This window comes from Candoia aspera, chromosome 5, assembly GCF_035149785.1.
Source record: "Candoia aspera isolate rCanAsp1 chromosome 5, rCanAsp1.hap2, whole genome shotgun sequence".
NCBI lineage: Eukaryota > Metazoa > Chordata > Lepidosauria > Squamata > Boidae > Candoia > Candoia aspera.
Genome location: NC_086157.1, coordinates 64,041,313 through 64,068,192, shown reverse-complemented (window position 1 = coordinate 64,068,192; position 26,880 = coordinate 64,041,313). Strand labels below are relative to the sequence as shown.

The following is a 26,880-nucleotide window of genomic DNA, read 5'->3' as shown; positions in this document are numbered from 1 at the left end:
CATAAAGCAAGCTGCCTGGCATGGATAACAGTGGATAACATTCCCAAATAATAGGATAGCAATTTTGGAAGGAGCCGGCTTACTTCATAGATATTTATGGTACCGAGATACAAAGGAGGATAAAAATTTTAAAGGACATATTATTAGACAAAGATTGATAAAACTATGGAATTCTACAAAAGGAATAATAAGCCCAACAATTTCACATCTAGCTTCTCTCTCAAATGCTTTTCATGTTGGAGACAATTATAGCAAGAACACTGTAATTGCATATGCAGATATGGTTCACTCAGACTCTACCAATAAGATTAAAAACACACCAAGAACTACTCAGTGAAAGGCAAAAGATACAATGGTTGATCTTCACATTTCTGAAGGGGTAAAATCAGACCTCGAGAAGGAAGGAGAGATACTAAGAAAAAATACAGAATTTGAAGCACTCATACAAAACCAACACCATCTGTTAGCACATATAAAAACTTTTACTGAGATATAATACAGAGACAGAACAAATAAAAAACTGTATAAAATGGACACAATTTTCTAAAGAACAGTTACAACACAACAAGGAAAATTATCGACTAAATCTATAAAATTATAACTTAAAAGAAGATTGGTTCAAAATGTTCTACAGATGGTATACAACTCCATCAATAGTATCTAAGATAAACAAATCATATAGTAATAAATGTCATAAATGCCATGAAACAGAAGGAACAATTTGTCACATGTGGGGGACATATTAAAAAATCCCTGATAGTACTGGAAAGATATAAATAGTGTAATGCAGAAAATTTTGGAATTTAAATTTGAAATGAAACCACAACTTTTCTTATTAGATATAATCTCATTAAAAAATCAACAAGAAACATAATTTAATTTACAGTAGTGTCCCAATTCAGATGCGACAATATAGATATTGCATTTTTGTTTCCTTTACTTTTGATCTAAACTAGCTCCTCAAGCCAACTTCAATAGGTCTGTCATGAATTCCAATCCTTACAAGTAAACAAAGGTAAAGTCTCCCTCAGGTTGACCCTTAGTGACTACATGCCCATGTCCACATAGTTTCTTTGCTACAATCTGAAAGTATTTTGCCATTCAATTCTTCTAAGATGTATTTTTTTCATTTACAGGTCTAACCTACAGCCCTAAGATTCTGTGATTTCCTGGTAGTCTCTCATCTAGCTGCTAATAAGGTCAGACCCCACTTAGCTTTTCTATAACCAGCCAAGGTCAGGTAAGGGCTGTACTTGCTGTGCCAGTCCTGTAGGACTTATATTCTCTACTATGGATAAATGTATAGGAATTAATCATGAAGGTACTCAAGGCCAACATTACTGATGTTAAACTAAGTCAGCAAATACTTTAAAAATGGGCATTTACTTGCAAGCTGAAATTCAGTAACAATCAGCCAGCATCACTGGCAAACATTTTAGTATATGTGACAATTTTTTTCTTTAAGAACAAATATTTTTGTATACATATTTTGAAACATGTTTCTTTAAGTAACATATTACCCACTGAAAGAAAAGAATGCAACAGAATGAAAAAATGTTCACCATTATAAATTTATTTTGCTGTGATGGATTGAGAGAAAGGAGGAGCAGGAACAGGAGGAGGAAGAGAAGGAGAAGGAGAAGAAGAAGAAGAAGAAGAGGAAGAGGAGGAGGAGGAGGAAGAAGAAGAAGAAGAAGAAGAAGAAGAGGAGGAGGAGGAGGAGGAGGAGGAGGAAGAGGAAGAGGAAGAGGAAGAAGAAGAAGAAGAAGAAGAAGAAGAAGAAGAAGAAGAAGAAGAAGAAGAAGAAGAAGAAGAAGAAGTCCAGTACATATGCAGAACAATTAAGGCTATATGTGTTAGATCACTTATGAAAAATCTTAAATTTTTCCACATCTATGATTTCATAACTTAACATAAACAAGACAGTGGATAAAATATGGCTGTTGAGCTGATGAACTGGTCCATACTGAAAAAGATGCATTTGCTTGGGATGAATTAACAAAACTTGATTTGATATGGAAAAATTGTAGACAATATATGATAAATTACTTAGTTGTTGCAATTCCAGTGAATCACACTGTTACTCAGTTTGGGAGCACTATCAAAATATGTGTACCAACTGCACACTAGCTGCAGCAGGATCAGCCCCACATCTCAGTTTTATATCATGTTCACTTAAACATGGTTAAGAAAAATGCCAACTAAAATCAGTAGTTTGGCATATGAAAGTCTGAACATTTAATTCCTATGAAAAGTTCTTTTGGCCTTTCAGGTTTATGGAAAATAACTGAGTCCTAGATATAATAATATCAAAACACTACATGCACTGATGTTAAGATACTTTATTATCTCACTTTATTAAACTAAAAATACATACTTAAATACTTAAGCCTGTCCTTGAATGATTAAATGTGATATTGCTTTTGACAATCCTTAATCTGGGGCTTAACTTGGGAGCTTTTTATTATTTCTTCTAAGAGGAGATTAATGACTGCAAATCCCCACTAATGGTATGTTCTAAGAAGGTAACTAACTACTTTTACATAAAGGTTCACACCACTGATCATGGCATGATCAAATTCAAACTAGATTTTCCATAAATCTATTCTGTAATTACTTCAAGTCCTAAAGTTCCTTCCATTTAAAAAAAAAACTGGTAAATCTGTATCTTTTCCTTTCCTGAAAGCAATGAATGAGTGAACTAAAGAACACCGGCAAATATGATATTACTCTCACAGAGTCCAACAGGCTGCTTTGCTCTGTAGAAATAAAAAAAAATGCTGGAGAATATCAGAAAATTTATGCTGTACTCAACAATAGCAATAAAGAATCATCCTACAGCAGATATATATTTCTAAAGCCACAAAAGTTAGCTTTTGCTGACACATCATTGTAGGGATAAAACTGGCAGCTTGCATAATTCATAATACAAGCAGGAGGCAGTCTGAAGGTCCACAGGCTAAAAAAAATTAATCAACTGCCGCCTCCCACAACAGTGGGTCAGTTTCTAAAAGGGATGCTGAGCAATAAACTGTGGTAAAGACTTAGGTTGCAATCCTATGGGATCCTGGTGGGACCTGAGAGAGAAGACTCCACACGTGGAGAAGGCCATCTGACTCCATAACTTGTAATCCCTTGCCTGTCTTCTGTGACCTCTGTTCACAGTATATCAGCCATCAGCACCCATATGCACTAACCACTACTGATGAGCTGTGATGTTTAGAGGGGAAGAGGTTATGTATTATAAACTATAGAGTCTGCATAATTCCCCCAAAGCGAGAGGAAATAATCTTACTTTCTATTTAGTATAGCACAGAAAAAATGCATTATTCTCCTCAGAATCTGCCTTTCCCATTCCAGCAGTTTGCCCATATTCAGCAGCATCCTCTCACTGCTAGAAATTATTTTTCAATAACTCTAGGCTGGTTTAAATCACTCCAGATTAATCCCCATGGTGTCATGTAGTGCCTTGGAAAGATTTCTGATAAATTATATATAAGATAGTAACAGAGTGGACAGAGGAAAGTGTTCCCTTTTTTTTGTACATATTCCAAAGACTAGCAAAAATACTCTTTTGCCATTAGAAACAGTATTCTGGTGAAGGACACCTGTTGTACCAATTGCTATCTATCTCTGTTTCTTACTTTTTATACATGCTATGTGCTATCTAGGTCTTTAGGGGTTTTTTTTAATGAACTTGGTTTAAGGAATGACCATCTGTCATCCCCATATTGACCTTGCTGTGTATCAAAACAGGTAGGTACCTATTGAGAATCAACTATCCTAAAAACCTGTCTATAATTTAAAATACAAAGGATAACTAGGCATATTAAAATATTCCACTGCTTAAAAACTCCTCAGAGAATGTATCAATTCATATAGAAAATCACCAAAAACCAGCCTGTAGAACAAAGAAGCAACTCTTCAAGAAAAATGATTTTTTTCTATGTAAGTGAAGACTCCTCCAGTAGTGCATAACACTACTACTACCTGCCATCCTTTGCAAACCCCTTTAAACCATTCTGTCTGAGTGTAGAAGAATTCTAGCAGTTAATGATCATAATATCAGAAAATCATAAAGTTTTGAGGTCCTTAGAGGAAAAACATGGGACCTCCTTTCCCTCCTCCCAGTAACATCTACCCATCTGATAATTTCTAGCAGGGTGGGCTTTCAATGTGGGGTCAATATAACTATCCCCCAGATGATGCATTGTTTTTTATTGTTTTGAATATGACTCCTAGTTTTACTTGATTATAAAGTGTGGGTGTTTTTAATCTGATTTGTATCCCAATTACATATTGGGAAATTGTATACCACACAGAATCACTGATTGGAGCAGCCTGTGATTGATTGGATGGATGGATGGATGGATGGATGGATGGATGGAAAGATAGATAGATAGATAGATAGATAGATAGATAGATAGATAGATAGATAGATAGATAGATAGATAGATCCAGCCTCCTGCTCAGTGCATGATTCACTACAGCATTTCGTAGATGACCATTATTCCTCATATCTAGCTTGAACTTTCTTCCTTGTAGTTTAACTGATTGGTTCTGGTTCTGTCTTTTAGGGCAATAGAGGATACGTCTACTCCCTCTGTGGTATGATAACTTTTGAGATATTTAAAGCCTGCTATCGTGTCTTTCCTCAGTCTTTTCTATGGGCTAAACATACACAGAACATTTTACTATTCTTCATAGGCCTTGGTTCCAGACTTTTCACCATCTTAGTAGTACTCCTCTGAACTGTCACTGCCCGTTTAGTGTCAAGAAGTGTACACTATACTTCAAATGGAGCCTGACTAGGAGAGAATAGCATGAACAGTTACTTCCCATGATGTTAACGTTAATGCATCCAAAGACAGTCCTGGCCTTATTAGCAGCGAGGAAAACTATATCCCTGCCAAATCATGGTGAGCCCATCTTATATACAGTCTGCCCTTTCATTTTCCCTGCCTAGCTGCAGAACTTCTAAGTTACATCCTATTCATTTCAGCTTACTGCTCAAATCTTCACCTTTTTTTCATGTAAAATATTAGCCACCCTTCCAGTTTGGACATTTATAAGTGTCTCCTCAACTGCTTCACTCAAGTCATTGAGAAAAATGTTGAACAGCACAGAACCCAGGACTGACTGGGGGACAGTCCAAGGCTCCACTTTTCACCTCCAAGCTGACGCCACTAATGTACCCTCTTTGGGTGTGACTGTTCAGCCAATTGTGATTGCATCTAATCATCAATTTTCCAGTTCCCTCTGTCCAACCACTGGAAACCTTTTCAACAAAGTACTGTTTTTCGCTTTTGTATCCTCCAACTCAATATTTCTGAGTGGAAGGGAAGTGCTTCCTCTGATGATGCTGGCTTAGCCTAAATGATAACAGCTCAATCACCATATTGTCTACTCATTTTTCTTGGAGAAAATTTGAGTTATTTTGGAATGAGATACCAAAAGTTCCAAGCCAAGTACTGTAATTTCTTTACTTTTTATAAATTAGGGTTTATGTCTTCTCTTTTTCAGTCTCAGCAGTTAAAAATGGCTGAACCTTCATTTAGCCTCCATACCATTGCCACAAATATGTCAGGTAATTCAGATCTATTATCTATGGCTGGAATTAACTTTTTCATTCATACTTTTTTAAATGAATGAGTACTAATTACTTTTCCAGGCAAAAATGGGTATGATCAAAAACAAAGATGGCAAGGACCTAACAGAAGAAGAAGAGATCAAGAAAAGGTAGCAAGAATATAAGGAAGACCTGTATAGGAAGGATAACAATATTGGGGATAGCTTTGACTGTGTGGTCAGTGAGCTAGAGCCAGACATCCTTAAGAGTGAGGTTGAATGGGCCTTAAGAAGCATTGCTAATAACAAGGCAGCAGGAGATGACGGCATCCCAGCTGAACTGTTCAAAATCTTGCGAGATGATGCTGTCAAGGTAATGCATGCTATATGCCAGCAAATTTGGAAAACACAAGAATGGCCATCAGACTGGAAAAAAATCAACTTCTATCCCCATACCAAAAAAGGGAAACACTAAAGAATGTTCAAACTATTGAACAGTGGCACTCATTTCACATGCCAGTAAGGTAATGCTCAAGATCCTGCAAGGTAGACTTCAGCAATTCATGGAGTGAGAATTGCCAGATGTCCAAGCTGGGTTTAGAAAAGGCAGAGGAACTAGGGACCAAATTGCCAATATCTGCTGGTTAATGGAAAAAGCCAGGGAGTTTCAGAAAAACATCTATTTCTCTTTTATTGACTATTCTAAAGCCCTTGACTGTGTGGACCATAACAAATTGTGGCAAGTTCTCAGCAGTATGGGAATACCAAGTCATCTTGTCTGCCTCCTGAGGAATCTGTATAACAACCAAGTAGCAACGGTAAGAACAGACCATGGAACAACAGAATGGTCTGCAATCAGACTGCAATCAGGAAATCAGAAGACATTTAATCCTTGGGAGAAGAGCAATGACAAATCTCAATAAAATAGTTAAGACCAGAGACATCACACTGACAACAAAGGTCTGCATAGTTAAAGCAATGGTATTCCCAGTAGTAACATATGGCTGCAAGAGCTGGACCATAAGGAAGGCTGAGCAAAGGAAGATAGATGCTTTTGAACTGGGTGTTGGAGGAAAATCCTGAGAGTGCCTTGGACTGCAAGAAGAGCAAACCAGTCCATACTCCAGGAAATAAAGCCAGACTGCTCACTTGAGGGAATGATATTAAAGGCAAAACTGAAATATGTTGGCCACATAATGAGAAGACAGGACAGCCTGGAGAAGATGCTGATGCTAGGGAGAGCGGAGGGCAAAAGGAAGAGGGGCCGACCAAGGGCAAGATGGATGGATGATATTCTAGCAGTGACAGACTCGTCCCTGGGGGAGCTGGGTGTGTTGACCACTGACAGGAAGCTCTGGCGTGGACTGGTCCATGAAGTCATGAAGAGTCGGAAGCAACTGAACAAATAAAAAACTAATTACTTTATATACATTACATTTAAACTTCAGTGCAATGTTCTGTCTGTTCTTCTGGGGGGTTTTACCTCATTCATGAATACACACAAATGCACTTGCTATTTATCCATAGCTGTGACAAAAGGACATTTATGGTATGAAAAAAGTTGCTAGCTTTTTAAGGTTCCACAAACATTTTTTTTTCTTTAGCAAGTGTTATTATGACCTCTTGTACACATGATATAAAATGCAGCTTAAAGTTGAAGTTAAAGTGAACTTTTAAAGTTGCAGCTTAAAGCAAAGTTTTACGCTGGATATTCTTCATTTATATCACAATCTTATGCATGTTTATTTAGAAATACACCCTACTATTAATTATGAATAAAATTTGTGCTGATGCCCATATCTCATACATTTCCTGCTTTTAAGTTTTCTAACTGACAATTGTTTTCTCTTCTTTGTTCAGCTTTTGCTTCACTTGAGACAAAAGCCTCACAAACTGTGGTCTTTTGTTACCAGGAAAGTTAAACAAAGTCTAAATCTTATCTACTAAATTAAGCTATTGGGTCTCCCAGGGAATCTATTCTGGGGTTTTGAGCTCATCTGTGTTTTGGTCTTCGTGTTCATTTTGCTGTGTTATTTTTCGTCGCCTTGGCCCCATCACCTCCATTATCTCCATTTGCCCTTATCTGACATTACCACTGGCAGCATGTAATTGTCCCTATTTCTTTCCATTGCTTGCCCTTTCCATTTCCATTTTTGCATCTCAAATCCACATATTAGCCTCCACAGAAACACATATTGTAATATTTCTAGTGCTTATGCTGCCTAATAATTTCGCTTGCTCTCTCAATTATTTGTATGCAAGTTGGTTTAAAGATTCCTCACAATCATTATATTATGAAATTGTATGTACTGGCTGATAATTAATGCATTACTTATACACAGCCAATGGGAACATGGATTTTGCTTTTAAGATTTCCTAGAAGCCTTAACATAGGTTTCATAGAAGCGTTGGGGGGGGGCAGGGGGCGGAATTCTTTAGCTAGTCAAAAAGTGAAAGCTGGACTTTATCCCATTTAAAGTAGGGAAAGTGCTACTTTAAACAGGCACAATTTGTGTGATGCACATTCACTATAAAATCATGGGAAAATTCAGAGCGACATATATCTTGACAGTTGCACACAGGTTTGAAATCACCTATTATAGCACTGGCTTTAGACTGGACTGTCTCGGGCTCACTTTATTCTGAGCTGAGTGCTCTTTCCCCAAAGGACATCTCTAACCATATAAGGATCAGAAGTTCTAGCTGAAGTAATAAAACAAGGAATTAGCATCCTTGCACATACCTGCATGTGATTAAAGCCATTTCTTATGTATTTAAAATGATACGGTTGCATGTATTGTAATGAAGTTACATGGAAATGTACAGAATTATGTATTAATAATTCAGCCATTTTCTTGTTCTAGTAAGTCCCAGGAAAATAATTTATTGCAGTTATTATTTTATTTATTTTTCTTCAGGCAGCTTAAACCAGCACAATGAAGGTCATCCCTTACTTTATCTTCATAATAAACCCTGGGAACAAGATCTGATTAAAAGTGGATCTGTGATTCTCTCAAATCTGTCTAGTAAGCTTCCATGGATGTATACTGTTCTCAAGCATGTGTATAAGCATGTGTAAAACGTATGTGCTGTACATAGATGCACATACACTATGCAAACAAGTTCTGTTGTGAAACTGCAGAAAAAGAATAAATGCTGAGCTCACTCTAAGATCCAGCCTTCTTTGTTTGGGATACAAGATAATAAAATTAAGGGGGAAGCAAGCTGAAACTGCCGAGCTAGCAAATAGTGCAGGAAATCAGAGTGCTCAAGAACATAATGGTAGCTTAAGAAACATGATAGTGTTTGCTCTCTTGGTGTAAGATTTTGCCTGAATAATTCAGGGTGAGTGATCGCAAGGGATTGTTTAGTGCAGTAAAGGAGTCTCTGTTTCTCAGCCTAAATTCATGGCTTTAATAACAGTTTCTAGAGATGGGTGATATCAGTAAATACATGCACACCTCAGAAATACATGAAGCAAAATTGACTGACCACCACGGCAGAATGAATGAGCCAGCAAGTAGACCAGCTCTTCAATAATTCCTTTCTGGACAAGGAGAGGACTTAAGATCACCCACAAATGTTCCAGATACCTGCTCCTCATGAGGAAACCACAAGACAGTGGTCTCTAGTGTGTTTAGAGCTCTGGGAGACAAGGGAATACACATCTTGCTCAAATGGCAGTCGGTGCCTTTGATAGGACACTAAGTTCGCATACTTCCTTTTCCAATCACTTTCGAAAATTGCTTGTTAACTGCTTTTCTGCTCTTAGGAACCTTTGGATCAACAAGTTTTATAGCACTGGGTGAGTTTCCTTCAATCTTTAGTGAAATAAGTTTTAATTACAAGTTTAAGAGCTTTAAAAAAAAATGCGGAATAAACAGCAAAAGGGTTATTAAAACTTTGATTTTAAAAAGGTACAAATGGACTAAAGGTCCAGATAAATTTGAAATAAGATTTTGGAATTAATTATACAGAATCCTTCCCATGGGAAAATGCATTTGTTTTGATTTTTTTAAATAAGATTTAAAAAATTGGATACTAGAGGGAACTAGAGGGAATTAATGATTATAATTAAAGGAGAAGTACACCCAAATTCAGGATTCATAGCAATATCAGAATGGGAAGACTGCAAACCATATATTCTTGGTGATATACATTTCATAATAAATTATAAAATGACTTTTATAATTAGTTTGCAAGATTATTTTAAAATTGAACAAATATGGTGCTGATTAACCCTTCATTTACTCCAGCCCTTCATTTACCCTTAGCTATACTTAAATCTTCCATAGTAATTTTTATCATTAATCAAGCTTCAGTTTAAATTTTTATACATTTTTTGTGGTTTAGGACTTTTATAGCTGATTGTCATAAACCTGCCCACCAGCACAAGATCCTGAGATAACTATTGGTTTAGTGAAGAACTCCAGGAGATGAAATGTCAGAAGAAGACACTACTGGAACAACGTTAGCAAAAGACAAGGAGCAATTATGACCCAACAGAGAATGAGCCCAGGAATGGGTCTTTACTGCTTCAATAACAGTAGCAAAATGTCAGTACCTCTCTATCCTTACTGTGTCCAAGGGCTGTCTTTCAGTGGCCCTGTTTCAACTTACACACTGCTTCTTGGGGACTGGTAAGTCAGAAAAACATCCCTCCAGCAACTTTGACTTTTTTGCAAACCATTTTTTATACACTGACTGGGCAGAATCTGATTAGATAATAGAGGCCACAATTTGAAGGCCACATGGATTTGATTGAACTTGTGAACTCTGAGGAAATGGACAGATTCTCTGTAAGATTAAGTCTGTCCTACCTGCCTTTTATCAGATGCCAGAAGGAGGACACTGAATTCACTGAATCAAATGACTGAATTCAGGCTGAGATGGATGCCTATTTAGAGAGAGAGTGATGCCAACTGCCTTAAAGGGCAGTGGTATGCTACCTGCTCAATAGACAATCTCTTGCCCTTGATCCAGTAATCCTTGATGATTATCACCCAGGCTCCAGTCCTCCAACCTTTCAGGGAAATTTTGCTGTTGGATGGTGGAGAGACAATTACAGAATGCTCTTGATTAAACAGATTACTTCTTGGATCACTTCTAGTTAATGAATCGGGCTAGATATGTAATGGGGATCACACTGATTACTCTTGTAGATGACCTACATCAGGATTTAGATGAGGGAGTCATATAAATATATCATTTTTTTTCCTGCTTGACCTCTCAGTGGCATTCAACCCCATTCATCATGGTGTGCTTTTGAGCTGTCTTTGCGAGTTGGAATTCAGGGGCAGTTTTGCAGTAGTTCCTCTCCTTCCTAAATGGACAATTCCCATCAATATTGGTGGGGGAGGAGGGATGAAGTCCGTAGCCATCCCAGTATGCAGTGTCTTGGTCCTCAGTCCTCTCATCTATTCTGTTCAATATATGCAGGAAATTGCTGGGGAAGGCATTTGTTGGTTCAGAGTGAAATGTCATCAGTGTATTAAAGATACCCAGGTATACATGTCCACTTGGACCAACCTCAGGTGCAGTAATAATCTTGACGGTGCTGTTCATATAATTATAAATGTCTTTATGACTTAGATACTCAATACATTCAGGACTGCCTGCTCTATGTCAGATATCTCCACCTGGAATGGATTAAGAGGGCATGCTACAAATTTTTCCCATCCCAAAAAGTTGTAACAGGGCATTCTTGGTCATGGCTCATAGGTCTGGAATGACTTGCCCTTCCTTAGATAGAATGGTTCTTTCCTACTTTCATTCATAAAAGTTTCAAAAACTTCTTTTTTTTTTGGAGCCTTTGGAATAGATGATAGAACATGATAAAATGGCAGTTGATAAAATAGGATGTCAGATTGTTTTCTATTGATATTTTTATTGGTGTTTTATATATACATTTGTTATATTTAATGTATGCTGGTTTTATGATGTGTTGCCTAGAATTGCTAGATGAAAAAGCATACATTTACAGTATAAGTATAAATAAATACCTATATCCACACAAACTGGAATATACCATTGTGAGCATTACACTGCATTATATGTTTTAGCTGTGGCATGCAGTGAATATTGAGGAGGAGGAATTCTAGAGACTCTGTACAGTTCTGCTGATTTGAAACTGGTCAAGATAAAAAGGAGAAAGAGAAAGAGGCAGCACTGCAGAACAAGGTAAAAGAAAGTATTGTGCCATGCAGTTTTAAAATGGCAAAGTCGACACCAAAGACTGCTTTTTTCCTGTGAATCCCAGAAGATCTAGAATACAGATTCTGAGATATAAATATCAATCTGGAGCAGTGTTTGCTTTTAATTTAATCATGACATATATTTTGGTATTTCCCTAGGATACCATCTTCTAGGTGCTTTTGCATCAGTGAAGAAATATGAAAGATAGTCCTGCTTTTTGGTCCTCTTTCCTTTTATCAAAATTAAAAGCCAGTCACAAATAATACACAAGAGATAAAAACATGGTGAACAAGTTCTCTTTCTTATTAATAGAAACAAATGATGTTAAGATTAATTCACCCTCTGTAAAGAAAGTGCAAAAAAAATAGGACAGCAAAGGACACCACTGAGATAAGGAGATTAATTTCTGGCATCAGTTCATAATAGTTTATAAACTATGGAATAGACTGTGTTCTTTTATTTGAGAACACACTCAAAGATGGAAAGACCTGATGCCCTTGCATTAGCCACTTACTGGAAGTCAAATATTTTATTCCCTTAGTACAAGATTGAGAGGAGAAGATTATGGCATCCTTGGACAGTTGTGTGGGGACTGTGACTTCCAGAGTCTACCAGCCAGCATGAAAGCCAAGCTATCTGGGGATTTGGAAGATTCATGTTTGGACTACTTGGAAGTCTGCTTGAAAGTGTGAAAGACAATGGGTTGGGGATAGCTAGCTAGATATCTTCCACCCAAGACCTGTGGAGGGAGCTCTGAATGTACTCTCCAGTTCTCCATCTGGCTTTTCCAACCTGATACTTCCCATTTGAGAAAGACTGCACTGAGCATTTTGACTTGAATTGCTATACCCTTGTGAAAAAATTAAAAAAATTTAAAACCCCACCATTGAGATCATTAACTACAGTATAAATTTTGTAAATGAAATTGTTTCTCATGAGAAGCATTGTATGGGTATCAGGTTGTCATGAAATGGCAGAAGGACAATTCAAACAAAGCACTGCATTAGGAATCATAATTGTCCTCTGGGCAATCATCCTTCAGCATAAGTTATTTTCAGACTAACACTGACAATGTCAAATATGCTCATAGGTCTGTGAATAAAACTTACACTCCCAATTAGATTTTGAATCTTACCTTACTAATTTTGCACAGCTTATTTCTTTCCTGCAAAACCTTTCTAGTCCTATAGAAAGTAACTAATTTCAAGTTTACAAAACAGTAGAAGTCATGGTACACAGCACACTTTTCAATTAGGATGACAAAAAAAATGAGCTAATACATTTTTCAGTTTCTGCTGAATTTCCATTCACCATGGTGGAAAATATAGCAAACCGTAATGTCTTATTGTTTCCCAAATGGTTTGCTCTCTCATTTATATGATACTCACAACTTGATCCACAACACAGTATTAAAGATAGATTCTTTTCAGGAAACTAAAAGTTTGGAAAAGGAATCATAGCACATAATAATCTAGCAAACCATAGCATTTGGGTGTATTGTTGGCATGGATGGCAATAAGTATCTTTTTACAGATTTGACTGGCAAACCAATTAAAATCTTTCAGGACTAATTACATTTTGATGCACTCATTTATGCCCTAATTACTTCCATGGTAATGGATTGTATATGGAGCAACTCTTCAAAGTGAATTGCTACCATGACACTATTGATTGGAGGCAAGCCTTCGGAACATATTACATACATTATATTCACTTAGTGTTGGGTGCCCATTTCTGTGATCAATTCAACTGTTAATGACTGGAAATATTAGTGATTTAAATGTCTTTTTCTGCCATGTGTACCTCATATACTATGCTCAATAACTCTGCCCTTGTTCAGAATGCTACCACTAAATGAAATATGGAAGACATTTATAAAACCTTGGAGGACTAAAGTCTCCTTCACTAGATGCAAGAATGTTATTTCTGGTTGACAAGAAGCTAGTATGTCTATGAATATAGATAAAAACAGCGAGTCTAGACAGAATGAAATGAAAAATTAGAAATTATGGCAATTTATTTTCAAAGTTCAGATAAGTAAAATGACAACTGAAAGCAGCAGAAATTCATGACAACAAATTTTCTTTGTGTTGCTAAATAAATAATTACCTGGATGGACAAATGATGGTTTTTTCAAGCCCAAACAAATGGAATATAACTTTGTCTTTATTAGTTCTACTTCAACTATTTCACATCATAAACAGTTTCATTTTCATTTTTTTCTAGAGCAGCTAGCATTAAGAAACATGAGGTAACTGTGGTGTGTTGCTAAGGACTGAGTAAGCAGCAAGTTCCTTGGACTAGGAATAAACCATAGCTGACACATTGATGATTTGGTCGATAAACACTTGCTCCTGGGAAGGATCCCGACTCCAAGAGAAAGCCCATTTGCCATTGATTTATATTCACACTGCAGTGGATAAATGCTGGTGCCATCCGGACTGCCAGTTGTAAAGATATTTTCATCTGCACTAGAAAACTGGTTACTTTGTGTGTGCTCCTTTTTTTACATCTGTACTTTTCTTTACCTGATTAATAAAATTTTACTATGACCTATTAAAGTAAGGGAATATCACTGTAGTGTCTTGTTGCAGAAGCTGTTTTTTGTCTGTTCAATATATTCACTTTAATTATTAAGGTGGGCTAGATGTTACTTTTTCCAGTATTTTGCCTTTTCCTATATCTAGAAAGAAACTGTAGGCCTGGAACATTCCAATTAATCATTACTCATTTGCAATTCATGCACTTTGGTGAAATGTGACTGCTTGAATCTGTCTCAGATGGTCAAACCTGACTTGTAACATTGCAGAATTGACAGCAAAGCTCTTCCTTAAGCTTTCTAGAGCCTGTGGACAAAACTGCAGAAGTACATGTGTATCTCACACCACAGATGCTCTCTAGATGCTTGTAGTTCTGCATTAACAATGGTGCAAAACAGGTCAGAGGAAGGTAAGAGAACAGAAGGTAAGTAACCACAAATGATTCTTCTGTACATATTTGATTAACACCAGCTCCTCATTGCTATCTGCAGAACATGGGCAACATAAGAAGGGAGAGATTAAGAGCTAGATGCTTATTCTTTTATCCAATTTATCTCTTAATACTCTTCATGAACATATGTTTTGGGACATTACAAAGAGACCAGACTGATCTTTTATAGCAGAACCAGAAGTCATTGCTGTCCATCACAAAGATTCATTTTGGGACAATGCAACACAAGTGCTTCAAGACAGACAATACAGCCATGGAAGCCAAATTCACAGTGACATGAAGTCTCAAGTGTGGCAGAGATCCAATCAAATGTGAAAAGAGACTTGAGAAACAATAACAAGATCTCCTAAAACAAATGTGAAATAATTTAATGGCTGCAGACAACAACTGGCTGCAGACCACTCTGTTCCCAGGACTGGGGTTAACGTGGATATGATTCATTGGTTGAGCTCCTGTTGTATTTTTTTCTACTGTTGTACTGTTTGTTATCATCTTGTCTGCCTCCTGAGGAATCTGTACAATGACCAAGTAGCAACAGTAAGAACAGACCACGGAACAACAGAATGGTTTAAGATTGGGAAAGGAGTATGGCAGGGCTGTACACTCTCACCCTACCTATTCAACTTGTACGCAGAACACATCATGTGACGTGCTGGGCTTGAGGAATCCAAGGCTGGAGTTAAAATTGCTGGAAGAAACATTAACAATCTCAGATATGCAGATGATATCACTTTGATGGCTGAAAGCAAAGAGGAACTGAGGAGCCTTATGAAGGTGAAAGCAGAAAGTGCAAAAGCTGGCTTGCAGCTAAATCTGAAAAAAACCAGGATTATGGCAACCAGCTTGATTGATAACTGGCAAATAGAGGGAGAAAACATAGAGGCAGTGAAAGACTTTGTATTTCTAGGTGCAAAGATTACTGCAGATGCTGACTGCAGTCAGGAAATCAGAAGATGCTTAATCCTCGGGAGAAGAGCAATGACAAATCTCAATAAAATAGTTAAGAGCAGAGACATCACACTGATAACAAAGGTCCACATAGTTAAAGCAATGGTATTCCCAGTAGTAACATATGTCTGTGAGAGCTGGGTCATAAGGAAGGCTGAGAGAAGGAAGGTAGATGCTTTGGAACTGTGGTGTTGGAGGAAAATTCTGAGAGTGCCTTGGACTGCAAGAAGGGCAAACCAGCCCATACTCCAGGAAATAAAGCCAGACTGCTCACTTGAGGGAATGATATTAAAGGCAAAACTGAAATACTTTTGCCACATAATGAGAAGACAGGACACCCTGGAGAAGATGCTGATGCTAGGGAGAGTGGTAGGCAAAAGGAAGAGGGGCCGACATGGGGCAAGATGGATAGATGATAATCTAGAGGTGACGGACCCGTCCCTGGGGGAGCTGGGGGTGTTGACGACCGACAGAAAGCTCTGGCATGGGCTGGTCCATGAAGTTACGAAGAGTCGGAAGCGACTGAATGAATAAACAACAACTGTTTGTTGTTCTAGTTGTTTTAGTCTGGACTGTCTGCTTTTGTGGGGATTTTTGTGCCCAGAGTCTTCCAGAGAGGGCAGCCATATTAAATTGAATAAATTACATTACATTAAATTACAGTGTTTAGGTGGCACCATTTGAGAGGGCTAAACTTAGTACATTGAGGAACAAATAAAGATTCTTTCTCAGTGGTTATTTTGTTTATTAATTTAGTTTGTCCACAGTGCCATAGAGGAAAACACATTGAATTTAGACTTCCTTCCATGGAGGAAAGCCATGTAAGTCCATGCTATCCAAAAATCAAAAGGTATTGGGTAGCACCTTTTCAGACTAATGAATGTTTTAAAAGGCCTTGTTGGTTTGCAAAGGTGCCAGCATACTGTTTTTTATTTCTATGCAACTGTACCTCAATAGGTGCAGTAAGTAACAGTAAATACCTCAAACTTATTGTGGAATGTTTTGAACAGGGCAAAGACTACTAAATGTAATAATGTGAGTCAAAAACAAGGGAACTAAGGATTTGCATCGTACAGCTGGGCCACTCATTGCTGGCAGCTTGCCTGGGGTGCCACCTCAAAGTAGCCTTATATTTAATATATCCCTTTTAAAAATAGTTATGTGGAACAGGACCCATTCTTTCACATAGTTTAAAAATGTATCTTAACATGTTTAAAAAACTGGAACTCATAATGCAAACCTGAGCAAAGGTAAGCTCTGGATTAGGATCAGATAGATAAGCACAACAAGACAAATCAGTATTGTTCTAATATCTTCTAAAATGCCAAAATACATTTCACCATAATTATTAGCATGCCCATGTACCATATAATAAAAGCAAAGCTATATCAAAAGTCACATATAATTCTCCAATCATTTTAGTGAAAAAAAATCTCATATCAGATTAATTTATTTCCAGCAACATAGGTCATTAATCCAGAATTATATAAAATAAAAATGATTCCATATTATTTAATATTTTCATTTCACTGGATTAAAAGGAGTGATTTAAAAGTTTAAAAAATAGAAGCAAAAGTGGGTCTGTGTTCTAATGTTTTTAATATGTTATGCAATTTGCATACATCGGTAACATATTGCAACTCGGGAAAAAAATGGGTAAACGTAGTAATAATTTTGCAAACCCAAGAATGATGAGAAAGAAAGAAGAAAGAAGGGGGGGAATATTAAGTTAAGACTGATTCCTTTAGTTCCCAGCACTTTTGAAATTCAGAATTTTGGTGAGATTTATTTATATGGGTGAATAATAGCAAACTAGTTAATACTTACCTTTGCTATCAGCCATAGTTCAACCAATAACACCTTCGCTCTTTCCAGAGAGATAATTTATATATTGAAATGTCATAAATATTAACATACTGTGGATCCAGGGAGATAGAAACTCTTGCCCATGTCCTCATTTGGTGTCCTTTTTATGATGCCCCACAATGTGCTTTGATCTCCCTAGTAAAGGTAAAGGTTTCCCTTGACGTAAAGTCCAGTCGTGTCCAACTCTAGGGGGCGGTGCTCATCTCCGTTTCTAAGCCTTGGAGCCGGCGTTGTCCGTAAGGACCCGTCCGTGGTCATGTGGCTGGCATGACGACACAGAACGCCGTTACCTGCCCGCCGAAGTGGTACCTATTGATCTACTCACATTTGCATGTTTTCGAACTGCTAGATGAGCAGGAGCTGGGACTAGCAACGGGAGCTCACCCCGCCACATGGTTTCGAACTGCCAACCTTCCGATTGGCAGCTCAGCGGTTTAACCCGCAGCGCCACCGCGTCCCTTTTGATCTCCCTAATCATCTCTAAATTTGAGGGTCATACTGATAGATTTTATGTTTATTTCTTTTTAAGGGATACTGACTCTATACTCACATACCAAGTGGCCAAATATTTTTATCAAGTTATACAATTAAAACTTTTAATTAGATAAATTGTTTCACTTTTATTGTTTTCCTTTTTCCTGACAACAGATTGTGGGATTAAACTATTTTCTTTTATTGTAAAGGCTGGTCAAAGACAATAATAAAGATATTCATTCATTCATTCATTCATTCATAACGTATGAATTCTAAAGTCCCATTTTGTAGAGTTTGGAAGCTGTTGCAGAACTTGAAGTGATCCTTCAAATGAGTATCAGCGATTAGCTAGTCTGTCACAGCAGAGGCCACTAGATGAAATGGTATAGTACATTTTTTATAAAGCTACACACCATTTTAATCTTCTGAGCATGAAATTATGTCACAGATCTATGTGACATAGATCTAACACTAAAGGAAATATGACATAATTGTTTTACTGCATTCATTGGGAGTCAGGCTGCATAAATTTAATATATATAATATATATATTATATTATTATTATTATTATTATTATTATCATTATCATTATCATTATCATTATTATCCCCTATCAGGTTTCTGGCACAATTTTCCATTCCATTTCATTCTTTCCTGTTGCATTGTTGTAATTTAACTTGGATGTCTCATTTAATTCAAGGTAGGAGGGATCTTGGTGATAAATAATTTGCTTAGATCTTGGTGCATTTGATTTGGTTTGAAACCTTGGGTCAGCTATGGATGTGATAGTGGGACTCCAGCATATACCCTGTCTACCTTTTCTGTATTTCCTGACGTAATTTCACTATAAAATATCAGTTTCTAAAACCTGGGCTGGACAATTTTTCAGGAAATGAGTTATCTGTAGACAAATATTTTAACATGCCAAAGGTATCTGTTTACACTTGCATGAAAATCAAGAGGGGACAGATGGACATGTGAAGGAATCCTCAGTGCAGAGGTTCTTACTGTATATCCAAACTTTCTGATGACATGTAGTGTTTATTCTTGCTGTGCATGTGGTGAATGAAAAAAAAATGCATAACAACTGAAAAAGGATTTATAATTGATCCACGACAATGTTGCATGTTTTCCATGGGCCACCAATTGTTTTTAGAATTTTCATATGTACAGAAGATGCTCCAATATACATAATCTGCCTCTGTAAGTGAAGATCATGCAAGCTAAAGGAGCAAGCCACTTCCTCCAAACAAGGGAGACTGCCACTACATTTTATAATGGCTGGGAAGGGCTAAAATCCAGCAGGAAACAGGCAATAGGGTGATTTAAGAACTGATGAGGAAGAAATGCTCTGGCCCTTGCATGAGTAAAGCATATCTCTGCTCTTTGTTAAAGCAGCCAACCTGTTTTGGGGGCTACTGCACAAGCCATTTGTCTTTTTTTTTCAGACTCATGTGAAAGCCCCCCAAAAGGCTAGTGACTTGATTCTACCACAGAGAAGTGCTGTGCTTAGGTCCTAATCCTTTCTTCCAAACCTTCTTCAAACTTTGCAAAGTCTATCAGGCAACCTAAAGAATTCTAAGCATGAGAAGAAGAAGAGAAACAATGATGCCAAGAAAAACCCTGTGCATAAATTCCCCAGTAAATCAGAAGATGGAGACTCCCATTCAGCTCATTAACTTTTCTTACTAAATGAGGCATAACAAAATGATGACCATCATCTCCAATATTTTAAAATTTAACTTCTTTTTCTTTTTCAAAAGGAGTTTCTGTGAAATTAGAAGCACGTGCCTGAAGATCTACTTCAGTAAAGGAGCTGTAGACATCTTGCTCCAGCACAAACCCCGCAAGAATAAAAGTGGCTGGCAAGAAATACATTTGCCAATATTTAAGTTAGTGAATGTCCACAATAAAGCCTTTTTTTTACTCAGACTGGCCTGAAAAAACTTACATTTGAACCTGTAAATAAGACTTGATTCTTGTCATGCTGAAGTCAGTTTTAGACTTAAGTTTACTACTCATTTGGGTCAAATAGTTTGACCAAATAATTTGGCCTTAGAAAACAATAAGATGTTTCATCCTGAAGGAGATGGAATATATGAAAGCTTTACATGAAAGTTTGACATAATAGGAGGCCGTGTTACCTACTGGCCAAATGGATCTGTTTAAAGACATGAAGGGTATGAATGCAGATTTTTTAAAAAGTATTTGGGGAAAGGGCAGAGTTTTATGCTTTTACCTATTATATTTTATGGTCTTTTAAATTCTTCATAAGCCCTCTAAAAGCTATTGGAATGGGCACATAATTTTACTGAATAAGGAGAAATTCACTAAAGAAATCAAAAAGCTCAAAAGCACACAGGTTTTGAAAAGCCATATGCACCTTTTCATGAGACCACCACTGCAACATTTACATTTTTGTTGAAGTTTTCTTATAGTGGAAAAGTAGTATTCTAAACAAACTGAAAGCCATGTTCATTCATTTTCAGTCATAAGTTACGGCTTTATAAGCAAGAATATGGACTAGAAGCAGCTGGATACATCCAATCTCTTAGCTAGGGAAGCACCAGCTTTCTAAACCCAGGATTCAGGCTAATTGTACCTGAACAAACCAGGGTTGTAAAGAAGCATAGGCTGAAATAATGGTTTGCTGTTGGCTTAGGAATCCTAAAATATCTTGGAACAATAAATCAGATTTCTGGGTTCAGACATCATGTAAAGTGCAACAAGTAGCACCGAAGGCTTCTCAGCTGGATTTTTGCACAGCCAAGAAATTACTGTTATTCACAAACTAATAATCATGTCTTTATTTACAAGCATTCATGTTGCGTTAGGGGAATTATTATCTTGAAAAGTGGTATATAAATAATTGTAATAAATGATTGAAGTAGGAGCAGAGGGGGTGCACACTCTAATTGGTGTTTGATACGTCATCCCCATCCATCAAACTGCTTCTTTAAATGTACTAAATAGAAGGGGGAATCTCCTGGTGTTTCTATCTCTATACTGCACCATTAGGTACATAAAAGGGTTAAAGCTGGCATAACCAAAGGTCATTCCCTTTAGGAATGTCCTGCTAATTACCCACAGTATTGTTTCCAGTAGCTTTGGAAAATTCTGTGCCTTTTTGATATAGTTATATTAATTCTTGCCTGTTGTCTTACTCTCTTCCTGCTTTTGCCTGACTTTTATCCCATTTTGCTAATTAACTGTTTTGTTATTTGCCGATGTTTAACAAAAACACATCCAGCTAAACTTTTGCTAGCTGAACTGAGTGGCATATGTGCTTGCTCGGATCTGGACATAGGGATTGACTGGAAATGTGCTGGATGAAAACTAAAGTGAAAATTACCCACAGTAATATTTTAATGTTTAATACTTGTTCATGTTTTACAATTATTATTAACACAGAATTCCATGATTAAGTTTCTCTCAATAGCATAGTTGCATAGATGTTTTCTTTCCTTTCACTTCCCTTTATATAATACATTTTGGATTGGGAAGGATGTGATCAACTACTGAAGGGTAGAACAGACTCTTCATTTCAAAATGAAAAATTTGCATCCTTTAATAAGCATGGTTCAGATTTATCTTCATTCTGTTTGGTGAAGCAAGTCTATAATTTACAGTAAGACTAAAAGAGGTAGCATGAAATACTCTCAGTGATTCTTCCTTCTATTTTAAAATGATTCTGGAGCTACATAGCCTTAACTTCTTCATATGTTTCTAGCTGATAAGTAAACAATTTAGATGAGAAATGAACATCCTCAAAGATAGGAACAATCTGAAAAAAAACAGTTTTCATTCATCTTTGGTTAAAGTATACCACAGTTGTGATTTTGATGGCTTGTTTCATAGAAAAACAAACAGCCATGTGAGTAGATAAAATGTTTTATTAACATACTGTGGAAGGAAGGAAGGAAGGAAGGAAGGAAGGAAGGAAGGAAGGAAGGAAGGAAGGAAGGAAGGAAGGAAGGATATTCTAGTGAAATTTGAGGAGAATGATCATGTAACATAGAGCTGAAAAATTCTATAGCTAAATCTGAAAGAGTTCAATGAGTATATACAGTAAGGAATGTTGATTAATATTGAATTTTTAGAACTATAGGAAATTCATTTACTAATTGTTCTTTTATCTGTTCAATTTTAAACCATATTTATTTGTTTTTTTAATTTGGTTTCTATGTTACCCAGTTGCCAAAGCTCTCTGGATAATTCATAAAATAATGCTTAAAACCATCAAAAATGGTGTAAAAATTAAGAACAGCTAGACATTGCTACCCAAATAGTAGAAAGATGTAAATAATCCACAACTGACATATTAAAAACCCTTAATTATATTTTCAAAAATCACTTGGCACTGAAAATCCACAAAGAAGTTACTGAGCAAGCTTCTGATCAGCATAGTCTTCCTTTTCATATACTGCAACCCACATTTTCAATGGAACTTGGAAATTAATACAATTCATGAAACACTGAGATAATATCACAATACTATCCAGTCCTTACTAGCACTCTTGCTACCTTATTTTGGACTATCTAAAATATATTGACCATTTTCCAATGGATGCTGTACAGAGAATGCTTTACATTAATCCAAATAAGACAACTAGAAAACGGATCATTATAGTTAGACTATCTTTCCCAGATAAAACTATAGCTGATTACTGGTTGGAAGTGGTATAAACACTCCCTCAGACTCTCATCATGTTTTACTTATCAGAGTTGCTAATTACATAACTCTGTCCTAATCAAGCATTATGATAAGAGAAAGCAGACTCCATCATCTACCACTAAACACACTGAGGAGGCATTTTGCTACATGTTTATTGGCCAAGTCTTGTTCCTGAAGACATTACCGACCTGACTTGATTTGAATGAAATCAATTACTTCATGTTTATCTTAGTGGGATGCAAATTAAGTCAGTATTCCACACTCGGGAGTCCACCAGTTATATTGGAAGTACAGTTTCCATAGTGTGATGGAAAAATATAGAAGTTATAATTCAACATGTTAAGGTGGCTCCTAGTTGAGGACAGCCTTGGCATTCTTTTCAAAGGCATTGCTATTGTTATTGTTCATTGGCAGTGAATGTCTCTGTTCTGGATATAATTCAAAGGACTGGTGTAAATCATTAAAATCCTTATATACTTTCCCCTTGTTTATTCAACCTATATGCTGAATATATATTAAGGGAAGCTGGATTGGAAGAAGATGAGCATGGTTTTAAAGTGGAGAAAGAAACTTCAATATAGTGTACCATACACTACCCTGATAGCCAAAAATGCAAAGGATCTGCAAACCCTAGTAATAAAAGTCAAGGAGCAAAGAGAAAAAAATGGGATTAAATTGAATATAAAGAATTAGAATAAACTAATGACAACAGAGCAACCAGTCTTAGAACTGACAATGAAGATATTGAAGTGATGGATAATTTCTGCCTTTTAGGAACAACCATCAACAGTAAAGGAACAAGCAGTTAAGAAAATCAATTCAGACTATTACTGGAACAGCCATAAAGGCCTTGGAAAAGATATTCAAATGCCGTGATGGTCTATACCTACAAAGATCAGAATCATGCAAGCAATTGTACTCCCTGTGATACTCCATGGAAGTGAAAGAAGTAGAATAGGAAGCATATTGATGCTTTTGAATTTTGGCATTGGAGAAGGCTCCTGAGAATACTGTGGAGAGTCAACAAAACAAACAATGGATCATTGAACAAATCAACCCAGAGTTCCTCCTCAAAGCACAATGACCAGGCTCAAATTATCCTACTTCAGACACATTATGCAAAGACCTAGCTCTCTGGAGAAGACTTTAATGCTTGGAAGGGTGGAAGGAGAGAGAAGAAGAGGATGATCAGCAGCAAGGTGAAAGGATTCCATTAAAGTAGCGATCGGTGCACCATTGGAAGACCTGAAAGACTAGGCAAGGGACAGATCATCATGGAGAAAATCTATCTATGTGATCACTAAGAGTCGACAACAACTTGATGGCACATAATCAGTTAATCAATTACATATTTTATATACAGTATATGTGTTATATTTTTTAATTTGATGACAGACAAAAAATTGCAATAGTTATCTATATCATCTAGCACTATCTCTAAGCCCAGTTACAGTATAGTAATGCAACCAAAAATGGCCAGGCAGATTACCAAATCAGTGGGAGGAATTTTAAAAGAATGGTGCCACCAATGATGAAGGTCTCTTACACAACCACAAATGTAGAGCTCTCAGCTTTAGATCACTGAAAAGAGTATTTTATATCATGAAATGCAAAGGCTGCATGCAGTCTTAGAGATCATCTACCTCAATGCTTGACTCAATGCAGAAATCCACTACTAAAATTGACAAAAATAATTAAAGGTACCATCTAAGATATAGCATATTATCATTACAGCAATTATATATTTATAATTTATTGGGTAGTAATTACAGCAGTCTTTTCTAACTTGTAACAATCTAAATATAAATTTGGTTTATAGCTCATATCAATCCAAGTTTACAATCCCAAAGTTCACAAATGCTAAAAATTATAGGCCAAGACACCTATAAAAGATAAGATGCATGAAGATTTGATTAAAGTAATTAAAATGATGTAAATGTAACAAAAAACTAGTTAACAAAAAGACCTATATATTAGGGTGTTTTGTTTTGTTTTGTTTTGTTGCCTTTGAATCAGTGTTGGCTCTCATATATTAGGTACAAATACCTATATAAAATTAATTCAGTCATTAAGCTTATCAATAAACATATATAACAGCATACTGTGTTCTCATTTTTAGAACACAGAGTCTTTTCAAAAATGGCTAACAAATTCATATCCTGGATCTATTCTTTAGCATTAGGAAAGTGAATTTCATTCTAATTATGTAGAATTACCCTCTTTGCCATAATCCAGGCTTGACAGAGCCAAAGCTCTTCATGAGATTACAAATTCTATTTTTTAGGAATATCTTTCAATATCACACTGAGATAGGTAACTATTTTTCCCAATATTACTAATATATAATTGATCTGAAACCAAAACAAAGTTATGACAAAACAAGATCAAATCATCAATATTAAATAACCAGATTTTTAATTCAATAAATAATTTTAATGTAGAGTTTTTTCTGCTGTATTTCATCATTTTAATTTTTAAAAAGTAAGGTTAGATGTCAGACTTGAAAGCTAAAGTTCAAAGATGCTGAACCAAAATGTTCCTTTCCTTTTAATCTAGCCCTTTTGTAAAAACTGATGGCAAGTTAAAAGAGAACAAAATTTGAGATGTGGGGGTGAGAAGTTCTTTCAAAATACTCGGGGGGGCCTGGGAGGGAGAGACTGAGGGTCTGCCTGCCTGGCTGTTCCTTAGTTTTTAAAAAGCCCTGACATTATGCATTCACTGCAAATGAGGGCTCTCCTGTTTCTCTTACCTTCTTCCTCCTCCATGATCGGTCCAGGTGACTACCAAAGTTGCTTAATTCCCTGACCAACATTGTTTGATCATCTAACAAGATTGCATTTACATGAACCATCAGTTGCATAAGAAAGCCCCCCAGCACCACTGCTGAGGCTACAGGTAGTCCTCACTTAATAACCATTTGTTTAGTGACAGTTCAGATTTACGACAGTGCTGAAAAAACTGACTTACAACCGGTTATCACACTTATGATCATCACAGCATCCCTGCAGTCACATGATCACGATTTGGGCGCTTGGCAACCAGTTTGCACTTATGACTGTCACAGCATCCCATGGTCACGTGATCACCATTTTCAACCTTCCCAGCCAGCTTCTGGCAAGCAAAATCAATGGGGAACCACATGATTCACTTAACAACCACATGGTTTGCTTAACAACTGTAGCGATTTGCTTAATGACCACTGCAAAAAAGGTCTTAAAATCGGGTCAGATTCGCTTAATGACCACTTCGCTTAGCTACCAAAATTCCAGTCTCAGTCGTGGTTGTTAAGTGAGGACTATCTGTATTTTAAAATTAGTCAACAGATAGACATCCCCAATTATTGTTTCCTGAAAGGACCCCTCAATTTTTAAAGTAAATTATTTAGTCCCTGCAAAAAAAGGGATAAAAAGTCATGCCTTATTCACAAAATGTAAAGAATGTCTTGGACACAGGGAATAGGATTCAGCCCAGCATTTGTTCAAATCACCTTACTTAAAGTCCCTTAGTCAGTAACTCTAATGTAGCATTTCTCCCACTATGTATCTTGAATGACTTGAAGAAAAATCACATACAAAACTATAAATAAAGAAAAATCAAGAGAATGAAATAAATACTGACAGATTTTTACCCATATCAGATTTTGCTGGCAGTAAAATACAGATTGCTCAGGACGTTTTCAAATATTAGTTTATGAATAAATGCACATCCATAATCTATTGTTTAAAATGTGCTGCCCTATGATTTTAATGAAGACTGGAAACAAATGTTTAAAAACTAGCTACTAGTAATGGATGCCTTGGGAACTGTTCTATGGAGGAAAAAAGGAGAGCTGCACAAGAGCACTGCAGCATCTTTTTGCTGCATTGTTCATCTGAGGGCTCTTGCATAGTACCTGTTCATTTCAGCAGGAGCCTGGTAGTGATCCTTTACAGATTATCGGAGAAGTTCAAGCATCTTTCCAACAGCACTGATTTTCAAAGCCACTATTTGGCTTATAAAGTTTAATTAGCATCAATAGAGAAAGGAGAATGTGAAATAATGAGGCCATTTCCTTCTTAAACCTTTTCCATATTCATAAACTTAGCATAAACTAGGACAAACTGATCTTTGAGGTCACAGTTCCAAAGCCATCCAGTAACACTAATCTGTTTTGGGGACAGGT

The 26,880-nt window shown here is 36.6% G+C and overlaps 1 protein-coding gene across 1 annotated transcript in view; it reads right to left on the bottom strand.

Annotated features, from left to right (window-relative positions):
• Positions 1 to 25,483, bottom strand: part of GRIK1 (glutamate ionotropic receptor kainate type subunit 1) — a 169,391-nt gene extending 143,908 nt beyond the window's left edge. The window contains exon 1 of the mRNA XM_063304710.1: positions 25,468 to 25,483. Within this exon, the coding sequence (XP_063160780.1) occupies positions 25,468 to 25,483 (16 nt within the window). The remainder of the gene's footprint in view (positions 1 to 25,467) is intronic.
• Between the last annotated feature and the right edge of the window lie 1,397 nt (positions 25,484 to 26,880).